This window comes from Vanacampus margaritifer, chromosome 9 (genome assembly GCF_051991255.1).
Source record: "Vanacampus margaritifer isolate UIUO_Vmar chromosome 9, RoL_Vmar_1.0, whole genome shotgun sequence".
Taxonomy (NCBI): Eukaryota; Metazoa; Chordata; class Actinopteri; order Syngnathiformes; family Syngnathidae; genus Vanacampus; species Vanacampus margaritifer.
In genome coordinates this window covers 18,178,151-18,190,138 of record NC_135440.1, presented here as the reverse complement: position 1 = coordinate 18,190,138, position 11,988 = coordinate 18,178,151, and the positions used below count along the sequence as shown (strand labels likewise).

At 37.3% G+C, this 11,988-nt stretch overlaps 2 protein-coding genes across 2 annotated transcripts; one reads left to right on the top strand and one right to left on the bottom strand.

Moving 5' to 3' along the window:
• Nucleotides 1-348: 348 nt before the first annotated feature.
• LOC144057220 (uncharacterized) lies at nt 349-2,740 on the bottom strand. The gene is made up of 4 exons (XM_077574518.1): nt 2,390-2,740; nt 1,218-1,272; nt 915-1,032; nt 349-816 (listed from the first exon to the last, which is right to left on the bottom strand). Exons 1-4 carry the CDS (start codon nt 2,684-2,686, stop codon nt 786-788), a joined length of 501 nt encoding a protein of 166 aa, XP_077430644.1. The 5' UTR covers nt 2,687-2,740; the 3' UTR covers nt 349-785.
• A 1,497-nt stretch (nt 2,741-4,237) lies between these two features.
• Nucleotides 4,238-8,490, top strand: LOC144058477 (uncharacterized). The gene is made up of 5 exons (XM_077576953.1): nt 4,238-4,374; nt 4,487-4,808; nt 5,589-5,643; nt 6,484-6,598; nt 8,170-8,490. Exons 1-5 carry the CDS (start codon nt 4,358-4,360, stop codon nt 8,279-8,281), a joined length of 621 nt encoding a protein of 206 aa, XP_077433079.1. The 5' UTR covers nt 4,238-4,357; the 3' UTR covers nt 8,282-8,490.
• Nucleotides 8,491-11,988: the final 3,498 nt, after the last annotated feature.

The window sequence follows — 11,988 nt, the reverse complement described above, 5'->3', positions numbered from 1 at the left end:
CGCTTTCTCATGTGAAGGCCCCAATATTATTCTGAAGCCAACCTCCTACAAAACATGAACAATTGCAACAAGGTAATGTAATTTGTTGGCTTATTTGAAAAGACAAACACAGGCTGCTTCAATATAATCTATTATGTTTTGAATAGGAAAATTCAACTTCCTTAGATTTAACGTCAGGAAATCACATGGCTCATTCTTGATTATTATTTTTTTTAACAAACTTGCCGTTACAAACAATATAGGCACTTGACAATTCAAACAAAGTCAAGCATCTCCATATAAAGAGTCATGCAGCATGTAACAACAACATAATAAATTAAATGACAGAAAAAAAGAAGAGAAAAAAAATTAAAGGGCATTAAAACGACTTAAATTTATTCATCAATCAAAGCAATTCTTTGGCTTAGTCTTCACAAAATTCAAAGATTTGTACCACAAGAGTAACATTATAGTATATTTTACAGAACAGAATAGGATCATCATCAGTAATTTGTGAATTAATAGTGACGGTACAAATTGCATTCTAGTTATTCCAGGGATCCTCACAGTAATAGACCAATTGCATTTTTTAGGTCTGTTTATTTTGCTGTCACAAAAAAGATACGTTAGAATCATCACTCACACAATTACATATGAAAATGTTGGCTTTTGAGCTGTAACAAATATTTCTTAATTTAATTTTAATAGAAAAGAGGAATGAGTGTAATAACACAATTGTAAATAATGCAGTCCTTGATGGCTCCTACAAAAGTTCATTGTCAGCCTTGGTTGTTTTTGAGTTGTCTCTACTGTGGCGCTTTATTACCACACAACGTCCTACAAAACAAGAAAAACACAAACCCCAAAAATGTTAATGCGTTTGTCAGAAAACAACCAATTGTCTCTCCTCGGACGAAATGTTTTTCACATCTTACTTCACTTCGGCAAAGCTCGGATCAGCAAAAATGCAAAGAGCTTTGTCTCGATCCAAAATATGCTGTTTGACTTTCTGCATTGCATCCTCAGCTTTTCTTTTCTCCTCTGCGTGTTCAGCTGTGTGACAAAAGACAAAAACACACTACAATAAGAAATAATTTGACTAGGTATGATATTAGTCTTAAACTAAAGATAAATAGTCATTAAAAAAAAAACTTTAAAATATAAAATGATTGCAATTACATGCACTCCATATTATATTCATATAGCATTTGGAATATGAGGGCAAATACAATACATACCTTTGAGTTCATTAATGGCTTCTACGGTAGCTTTCGTATTGTTCTGTGCACTTTCCTAACAAAAAATAGTTGAAATATATATATATTTGTTAGACGGTTAAAGTCGAGATGCTTGGAACAGTTAACATATCTGTGTAATAGGGGTGGGCAACCTGCCACTAGTTGTTCATATGCAACGGGTTCTAAACAATTGAATCCACAAATAAATATTTGCCTCATTATCGCTAATCCACAAATTAACATTTTTGTTCCAACATTGCATCGTCATTCCTCATAAATTCCTCGTGTTGAAATTGGCTCATTTTATGGTCTAATGCTGTGAGCCAGGACCTCTCTTCAACTTATGTGGCCTCCTTGGTTGTTTACATTCACCATGGCGACCGCTAGCCCCAAATGGCCGACACGGCCCATAATGCAATGCGGTTCCTAAAGCATACTGTACTCCTGGTGGAACAAACTGAAAGGTGCAACAACAGGCTTAAAGTATGAACAGTGATTTGCTGGCAAACATACTGGGTTATTTCTTCATTATAGTGTGTTTTCACTTATTTCCCGATTGCACTGTATTATTACTACTTATTGTCACACACCCACAAATAACACGTTCTGTAGTTGCATTCCCATTCATTTCAATGGGAAAGATTTCCTTGGCTCTTGAATAGTTTTTGTGTTCAAACGCATTTACAGTGATTGCTTTAATAAGTGTACTTTCATATGTTTAACTGTTTTAAAGTATGTGGGAGCGATAAAAACGAGTTAATTTCATCTCGTGCAGTGGGTCTCAATGTACAAAAATGCACAAGTGGTACGCGGGCGCCCTCGAGTGGCAGGCAAAAGAATCACTGCCTATAGGAAGAAATCAATCCATCCATAATAAATAGAATACGATAATAAGGTATTTCTCTCATGAAGCTACATAACAAAAACATTAGACACACTGTCGCCAATATGGTGTAAAATGCAGTTACAAACGTGATAACCGCAATATTATCAAATTAATACTTCTGGTGCCAATCAAAAGTAGGCATTAGCATTTTTCAAAAATGTTGAATTTTATCTTTCCACTTGCATTAGAATGGGCAAGTGTACCTAATGAAAAGGCTGTAGGTTTGCATTCAAAATGAAAACTAAAAAATGAGCTAATGCGAATACTGTGCGTGTGTTGCACTCGCCTTCTCTTTGCCGCATTCCTGCAAACTTTTTTGTTGGTCCTGCTCGGCTTTTTCAGCGGCTGCTTTGCGCTTCTTCAGTTCCTCCACCCTGCCCGTGATGGACGCCAGGTTCGTCTTCAGATCCACGTTTTGTTTTTTTATTAAGGTGATGGTTTTCTCTCCCCTCTTGGCCTCAGCAAGGTGCTCCACCGTGCGTGTTTTTAAATGGCGCAGTTGGAGCTCCTGGCGTAACGTCTGGAGGATCATCACGGTCATTACAGCCACGCTGACCAAGGTCAAAGCAACCACTAACTTCATATTTTGTTTTCAACTCACGCGTCAGCCGGACTCACTGAACCACTTGTTCACGTGGGCGTGTCAAAGCACCTATATTTCCTCATTGCGTGACGTACGTGACGCACTGACAAACATATCTTGATAGGGTGACACTCAGGTTTGCGCAATCTAAGGCCCGTGGGTGAACATGCAAAAACATTTAATTCATGTCCCTGTCTTACAAGTCTAATGTTTGAATGTGATTGGAGATGGGTTAATTTTCAACACAGACACATGCCAGTAATAAGAGGGTGTTATGTTACATTTCTCTTAAATTTATTATTATTATTATTATTATTATTATTATTATTATTACTACACCTTGCAGGTGGGAAAGGTTTTGAAATAATTTATCCAGGTCTTATTTTTTTTTATATACAAAAAAAAAAGGGCATTTGTATAGGGGCTTGTTTTGATAACCATCATGTATGTGTATGTAATGTCTTGCTTTTGGTTGAGCTTATAGAATCATGTAGAACTTTTTATTGCTTAAAACTTTTTTTGTTTGTTTGTTATGATTTGGTGGTTAGGTGTGTCATACTGAGGTGATTGGATCATTTTTTCTTCCGTGACACATCCTGTAAAACGATCATTGACTTTTGCCACACTTTCAATAGCACTTTACAAACTGGTGCTGACAGAAAAACATCTTGCCAGGTGGCAGTTTTGCAACATCACACCTATGAAAATCGGTGAGCCATGAACGCAGAAAAAAGGAAGTCTAAACTGACTTTTGGGACATCCTGTGTTATATATGAGTTTCACTTTTTGAATTAAACTATTATAAAAATAACTTGTCTACAATATTCCATTTTACTGTAATGCAACTGTATATATACTGTAAATATTTGCTGTATAGTTGACATTTCATTCAACAAGTCTCTGTTCTTGAATGTAAAAATACTTTATGTAGGCGGGCAGGGTGTGTGTGGTATTAGCACATGATTATCTAGTATTTATCTTCACAAATTGTGACTAGCGAAGTGAACTTACTGTATATCATGTTTTTAAACGCACAACATGGGATAACATGTTCTAAGTGCTTTTTGGGCTGCTTTTCAGAGGATGAACATTGCAGCTGCATATAGGCTACAACATGAAAATAGTAAATTAAATATCAATTGTACAAAATACAGCCTCAAAACGTCACTTTTCTTGACACTGATAAAAAACAAGTTCATTCCACGCCGTTTGTAACCTCAAAATGTTGTATGTCTGTCGATACTGTCATGAACCGAACACCCCTGTAATTTTTTTTACAACCTGTACTCGACACACCCATAATAATCACTGCTTTAAACATGCTACTGATAGTGTTAGGATTATGAAGGCGTCCTTAAAAAAAATCTCCACATTTTAAATGGCTTATGAAACAGGAACTATAGGTAAAATATGACGAGATTAACATTTAAAAGTAGTATACTAGGGACATATCTTGAAAAGTATTTTTTATATTAAAATATTATTGCTTGAAAGAAGAACGGCTTTATTCTCATGGTAAATTTAGTCTTTATGTTGTACATTTTAGAAAATGATTAGGGAGGGGAAATCAAATAAATGCATGAATAATTGACAAATAGGTTAGTAGTGAAGTAAAGGGCGTGTTTTAACGCAGATCTGGGCGTGGCTACGTCAGACCTGAACAGCTCGCTGATGAACGTCACGACCAGGTGCTCCGCGGTGGCGTTTTATTTTCGTTTAAATTCATACATTTTTGCAACATTTGACAAACTATAAGAAAAACCCGGAAACTAACCAAGCGGTGTTATGCCGTCTATTTAGAGCGACGAGACGTCCAGGTGTGAATAAGATGAAGTTTCAACTGCTGCTGCCTCTAACCCTTGGGTTGACGGTGGCCCTGGTGGTGATCATTAAAACCCGCAAACAAGAGCAAGATCAAGTGGACAAACGGAACAGGTTCGAGCGCGTGAAACTGCGGGTGGCCAACGACCTGCTGGGAGAGTACCAAACGGAAAAGATCACCTTGGAGAATCAAATCGAGAGCGCCCAAAAGGAGGCGAAAGCTTTGCAGACCGATGCGGAGTCGTGTGAGAAGAAAGTGAAGAAAAACAAGAAAGAGGTGGAAGCGTGCCAACGATCTGTGGTAAGGAACAATTATGTACTCGTATCATAATTATTTCACATGATAATTGGCCTCTGATAAACACTTCAAACCAGCCTCACTGCCCGCAGGTGTAGGAAAGTGTTCCTCAACCCTTGTTGAGCAACAACACATACAGTAGGCCTATTATTTTAATTTTAAACTCCAAAAATATTACAACAGCAAGAATTTCTGGCACGTATACATTTGACATCTGCCATTTGAATTGGGATGTGTAAACTTTTTATATCCACTGTCAATTACACTTTCTGCCATCTTTTTCATTACATATATGCAAATGTAGTTCGATTTGCTACATCGCTGACAGCACTGACCATCAAAGTTGTAGAAATACTCAGATTATTTGACGGCATATGCACATAATATATTATGCTTTGGATTTTATGGGTTCACAGGTGACTCAAATTTGACCCTGCAACCAGCCCACAAAACTGCATTAAACTGGGGATTTACTACAAAAAAAAAATTCAGCCCAAGACCCAAATGATAAATCTTGCATCCTCATATACTGCCACAACATTAACATACTACGCGAGTTTGTGAAAGTGTGTGATACGTTTAACTAACAGCGCACCTGCCCAGCAGTACAATCATGGAGTGACAGATGTCGACATGATGACAATGTGCCTTTCATTCTTGATCATCCCAACGATAAGAGAGTGAAATCTTACTGTGGGCTGTGCGTGGGTGTGTTGCACCGCGGCAGATTAAAATCGGGTGAATTATGTTGCTGTCTTCCTCTTTCTTTTTCTTTTGCTGCAGAAATCAGTGAAAAAAGGGGTGACCGGTCTAGAAGGGGAACTCCTTAATCTGCAAGGTAAATATTGTCGTGACGGATTGTCCGTGACCCAGCACAATGGTGTCCATACATGCAGTTAGAAGCAGGATCCCCAAAGCCATCGGACTTGCTGTCGTATGTCTAGAACACTCGAGTGACGAGATGTGTCCAACTGTTAATTTACGAGATAACATTCCTTTGCTTTTGTGTACTCTCTCAAGCACTGATTCGTGAGCTAATGGCTAATCAGAGTGACCAGTTGTCACCAACACTTTAAATCCTAGCTATGGATAGCATGATAAACTGTGATAAATTGTGTGCTAAAGTTTGAAAATAATCATCTTGAATAACCACAAGTATCAAATATTTCATTGTTATGAAAGATTCTTTCATATTCCGTATGCTTGTAGATTCATGGTCAATCTAAAGATATGTTGTAAGAACATTCAGAGGTGTCCGTGTAATGGCACCGTGTGGAAATGGTAGAATTAATTATCTGTACCACAGAATCACATACAGTATTTGAAAATCTTCTCCTGGACATAGGGGTGGTCGGGCAGTGGCCACCACATAGCTCCGCCCCTGTGGAGTACAGTGTCTGCAACCCTTTTTAAATAGAGCTCAAGAAAAAAGCCACATCAGACCTGTATAGTACATCTGTACAGTATAAGTAGAGCTGGCATTAATTCACTAGTACCTTTTTCAACACTTTGAATGTCAGGTGTTCACACCCCTGTTCTGGCATTCGATTTTAAGACACTGGCACCATCCAGCCTGTTATGGCTCTGATGCTAAAGGCGTACAGTTGTCACTGCAATTCACACAGAACAACAACAATTATTGTTATTGTTGGCTTAAAGTTCCTCTTATGACTTGCAGGTGAAACGAGTAAAGAGAAAGACTCATGGGTTGCCAAACTGGAATCACTGAAAAAGGAATTAAAGGCGCCCAGTACACTGTGCGGCTTTTTGAAGAAAGGAGCAGACTCCGCAAGGTATGCATTGTTTTGACTTTCTGTGTGTATCTTGCATCCCTAATCCCGTGAATGTTCATAATCCTGTCTCATGTTTCAATGCTACATCGCCTCTCAATGGATTAGTACCATACTCAACGTCATAATGTCCGTTTTTGTTTTTGCAGGCATCTTATTCCTTCTGCGTGTGCTAATTTAGCAGCCTCAAGTGTCTGGTTTATTCTGAAAAATAGTAGATTATGTGCTATAGACGCAATGGTATTGCAGTTTGTGTGAAGGTGAAAATGAATAAGTTTTGTAAATTTGACACTACAGAAAAGTGTTGTTAACAACCCTGCAAAATTGGAGTGGTTGAAAAATGAGCAAGTATATACAATGAGGCTTTAAAATCATGAAACAAACAAACCATTGTTTCTGTTTTTAAATGCTGAGGGCTTGTCGTGTTTGCACTGAAACTACGCCCCACACAACTGTCAACTGTAAATCAAATATTACTATATCCAGCATCTACACATCCCTACAAAAATGCAGTATATCTGCTTAAGGTCTCCGGTGGTTGGAATACAGTATATCCCGTCGTGTCATCACGGGGCTTTCCACAACAAGAAGTGCTATCCACCAGCTAGCTCACAAGCTAACCATGGCATCTCTTTTTTTTTTTTTTTAATTATTTAAATTTTTTTATTATTTTTATTTTTTTATGGAAAGCTCAGTATTGTTCATTCGATTTGACATGTCATCATTGCTCTCCTTTTTTATTTTTATTTTTTATTTTATATATATATATATATATTTTGCATCTCTTGACCAATGAACTGGCAGTGGGCTCCTCCGCAGCATCACCTCACTTCTGTAAATTGTGGCATCCAAAGAAGATGCATTTTGGGGATTTAAACACAGCTAGCTAGCTAGCTAGCTAGCTAACTACACGTTGTAGTGGTAAAAATTGGCCAAGTAATTAACCAAGTAACTGTTTCCTGTGTATTTTTCCTCCCCCTGGCTGATATAATGTTTTGTATTATTGTTTGTTAAAAAAAACACACACACTCAAAAAAAACAATGTAAAGATAACGAAGTAACTAGCAATTGTACTGTGAACAAATGTGCCTAATTAGGTTTTTGTATTTGGGAAAGGTTATTAACATATAAATGTGTCAAAGCTAAAAAAAAAAAAAAGGAATACTGTAATTATGAATAACAGTTTAACAAAAACTTTCCCCCACTAGAAAATGTCCACTTGGGTTGATTTTACATGCCCCAAATTACAACCGAGCGTTACTACGCTTGGAGTACAAACGTCAACCGGTTGAGCTAAACCGCCAGTGGGAGGACGTGTTGACCTCAACCATCCTACAACAAACTGGCCAAAGCCAAATTACTATCCTCAACCATTTGACGTCAAGACGGAGCATGTGCAACGCGCGCGGAATATGCTCGGCGGGGTCGTAATTCCGTGCTTAGGCAGATGACCGATATGGTCATTTAAATTGAGGGGCATGCTGGTTTAACGTGTCACCTGAATTGAGCACTACATAGTTCTTAGTCTGAGCAAACATTAAATTACAGTAGTAACTTTTTTCTTTCTCTCGCAGGAAATTGTGTGACAGTAAACCAGAAGAACCAAAGGTAGCGGCGCCTAAGGCAGAGACCGCTAAACCAGAGAAGTCAAAGGCAGAGGCCCCTAAACAAAAAGCAAAGAGTTGACGACTTGGACCCTGAGCAGGCTTTGGCGGAGACTTCTAAACATGAAGAACCATATATGGGCCTGACACAGAAGGAATGTCAAACGTTACATAATTTTCTGCTGATTTTGCGCTCCTTCTGAAGTTGCCAGATTGGATATTGCTAGTCAGTTTCAACATGTTATTTATTTTTGTGAAATGAATAAAATGCTCTCACAACGTCTGCCTCTATTGGATGTGAAGATGTATGTTCTGTGTTTATACTGTGTTGGCACAATCATCAACATCATTTAAAAACAATGGTTTAACCTCTCCATGCGTGGACTGTTAAGATAGACTTCAGTTAATGAGTTGGCTGGGTAAAGTCCCTTTTCCAAGCCTGTCTGACTGGTAGCAGGTGTTTGCCTTCTCATATGTTATTTGTGTTTTATGTTATATCTGTTGTGGTCATGGGCTACTTGTAATAAGGAACAGGGTATGAGGAAATAACCATTAACTGTGAATCACATTCACTGTGAAACATTACTACAATGTAAAGTATAGCAATTTATTTCATTTTACTGTAGATACCAACCCACAAAAAAACCTGAGATAATCTTAAACCATCAGTATGTGTGTGTGCGTGTGTGTGTTTGTTTATGCAAAACAATCGTCGATGTCACACCTTTTATGAGTGGACATTTGCCTGTTGGCTTGTGAAAAGACAAAGAGAGCCAACCAATCGTAAAACAAACAAAAAAATGTTATTTGAAACTTATTTTGTATCTATGTTTGATACATATTTTAAGTAGACAGCAATACATATTTGTATTAATCATAATAATATTAATAGTTTATATTGTATCATTATTTGCAGAAAAAAAGTATTTCAAATATGATAAGGTCTTTGAAACACGCAAAACCAGACTAAAACTGACTTGACATTACAGCATTTTGTTATTTAACCTTTTGGTCATGTTTGACTTTGCCCCTCTTTGCACTCGTCTCATCTGTTTGAGTGAGTGTATTAAAATGTGGCCCCGGGCTCACAATTAGGCAATCAGAGGGCTGTCATTCTGCCCCAATAGGCCCACAAGGTCAATACAGTAGTTGTGGCAGTTGGGTTCAACTGGGTTATAGTCAAACCGATTTGGTAAACACAGGCTGCTGCTGATTGTAAAAAAAAAAAAAGAAGAAAGAAAGTAATTTTATGTTTTATTTTCAAACCTGACCAATGAAATTAGTATACTACACTCTAAAAACTGTTGGGACAAAAATAACCCAACTGTGGGTCAAAAATGGACCGATCCTCTACTTGGGTCAATTTAACTCAACTTTCTTACTTTACACTAAAAGACCCATTTCTTGACTCAAAGTTGGGTCAAATTGACCCATGAAGTGGATCGGTCCATTTTTGATTCATAATTGGGTTACTTTTGACCCAACTGTTTTTAGAGAGTAATCTCTTGATTGCCTTTACTTATTAGGGCCTAAAATTGAAATCAAAAACTTTTGGAAAGTAGGATTTGAAGCATCGCGGTTTGGAGACATTTACAGTACATATAAAAAAAAGAGAAAAATAAATTGCTCAATTAGCGTCTAATCAGATTTTTTTACATTCCCAATTGAATTGTAAATCTTTTGGATTCAATTTTAAAATGAAAATAATGCCTCAATGGTAGAATGGTTGTGTGATCAATCCTCACCCCTGGTGATCATGTCGAAGTGTCCTTAAGCAAGGCACTGAACCCTCATTTGCTCCCAGTGAGACATGGCGGTAGCTTCCCGCTGCCATATGAATGTGTGTGTATGTGAATGGGTGAATGTGATGCATTGTGCAAGTGCTTTGACCAAATGACCACCATATGGTGTCGAGAGCATTATATTTGCTCAGTCCATTTGCCATAAAGTATTTCAATGAGATATATAACGGTAACAGAGGAAAATAATAATTTATTTATTGGCATTTTATATCAAATGCTTGAAATTTAATTGCTATGAAGGACATACAGTACTGAAGTAAAAAGTTAAAAGATGTAAAAAAGTTTTTTTTTAATGTAATTGTAAAATTAAATCAAATAGTACTAAACACAAAATTATTGCTATATTTTATTCATATCGTCACTGTCATGTGAAAAACACATATGTCCATTTTTTAAAAAAAAATTTTACATTTTGTTTTTGTTTTTGGGATGTCTGCATTTCATTTCATCTCATAAACAAAAAAAATCTAAATAAATAAATAAATAAATAAATTAATAAAATGGACATAAGTGTTTTTCACAGGACAGTGACACTATGCATTTTTGTATTATTATCCTATTGGCCAATGAATAGCATACTAGTCACGTTTCTAAAGTTCATCCTATGTGTGTCCTCCCTACAGGCAACGACTGAAAGTTATTTGATTGTGCAGCCGCAGTCATTAGTGCATATGTGCATGTGTGTGTGAGCGCTCACAGTGGGATGAACATCATGTCTATTGATCAGGCTGATGTGGAGAGGAAAGGCTGCAGGCCCGGATCAATACATGTCTAATTACGAGCAGCACAGAATGTGTGTGAATATGCGTGTCACTAACATCAGTGAGCGTCCCCCCCCCCAAAAAAAACTCACAGACCGCTGTATATAAATACTGTCCCACTGAGGTATTGCTCACATACACTCATTTTTAACAGTTAGTGCTCGTCAGGTATGACTTTTTGTTGTTGTTGACTTTGTTTGAACGAGAAATGTCGGTAAGTTTCATAAATATTAGCATGCGTTGATTTTTTTTGCAAAATTCGTAGAGATGCTGATTTAATCATTTGCATGTTCACGCCCATTTCGTAAAGCAAAGTAAATTATGTACCGGTAATCGTGCAAAGTTTTTCAGCTCCTCCTCGCTGCATTACTTGGCATTGCCAAATGTGTTCTTGTCTCTTCTCTATTCACATTTTGTGTCATGTTTTTAGATCGCCAGAGCATTCAGCAGATGTTCGGATCGGCTGGACGCTGTGTGATATGTTTGATATTCGGTTGTTCTTGTGTTTTTCCATGTCAACTAAATATCAGACATATTCCTACAGAGTCTGGCACTGCCATCGTTGCAAATAAAAGTCCTCGTTGACGTGGTAAGCGAAGGGCCTTGCTTCTAGGGCTGCAAACTGGATCTTTTTGTAACACTGAAAAACATTTTGGATCAAGATCACTATAAAGTCTCTTTGTTGCCCTCTTCAGAATCACTCAATCGCATGGAAATTTGGCAGGATGAAAATCTGAGGTCTTATTATAAGTGGCCAAATATTTGCACACATGATATCTTTTTACATGATTTCGCACGGGTCATTTCGATCACTCTATTTTTTATAATTATCTTGAATATTTTTCATGTGTGTTGAAATTGCTGTCCACTCTGTCATTATGGGGTAACTGCCCCTGTAAGAAAGCTTGTGTTTTCAGTATCATTATGACCAGAATTTCGTAAATGAAGGCTGAAACAGTGGATAGTTGCTAAGTGACTATTTACACTTATTTATTGTAGTTTTTTAAAGGTTATGTGTAGTTGGATTTTGTTATGTTTAACATGTCCACTAGTGAAATATTAATTGATAAAATTTGAGAAATTTTAAATATATTTTAATTACACAATCTGCTTGCTAACTGAATCATGCCAAGTGAAGAGCAACCATGTGCTTTATAAAACAAAAAAAAAGTCCACCCTGTCATTGTCCACCCTGTCAACAAGTTCACATATTTTTGCTGTGCGTG

Excerpts from the sequence above, each read along its gene's own strand:
- LOC144057220 (XM_077574518.1), bottom strand. The coding sequence starts at position 2,686 with ATGAAGTTAGTGGTTGCTTTGACCTTGGTCAGCGTGGCTGTAATGACC. Across the intron at positions 1,033-1,217 it reads AGCCATTAATGAACTCAAAG|CTGAACACGCAGAGGAGAAA; the intron begins GTATGTATTGTA and ends TTTGTCACACAG. Across the intron at positions 817-914 it reads CCGAGCTTTGCCGAAGTGAA|GACGTTGTGTGGTAATAAAG; the intron begins GTAAGATGTGAA and ends CTTGTTTTGTAG.
- LOC144058477 (XM_077576953.1), top strand. Across the intron at positions 4,809-5,588 it reads AAGCGTGCCAACGATCTGTG|AAATCAGTGAAAAAAGGGGT; the intron begins GTAAGGAACAAT and ends CTTTTGCTGCAG. Across the intron at positions 5,644-6,483 it reads GGAACTCCTTAATCTGCAAG|GTGAAACGAGTAAAGAGAAA; the intron begins GTAAATATTGTC and ends TATGACTTGCAG.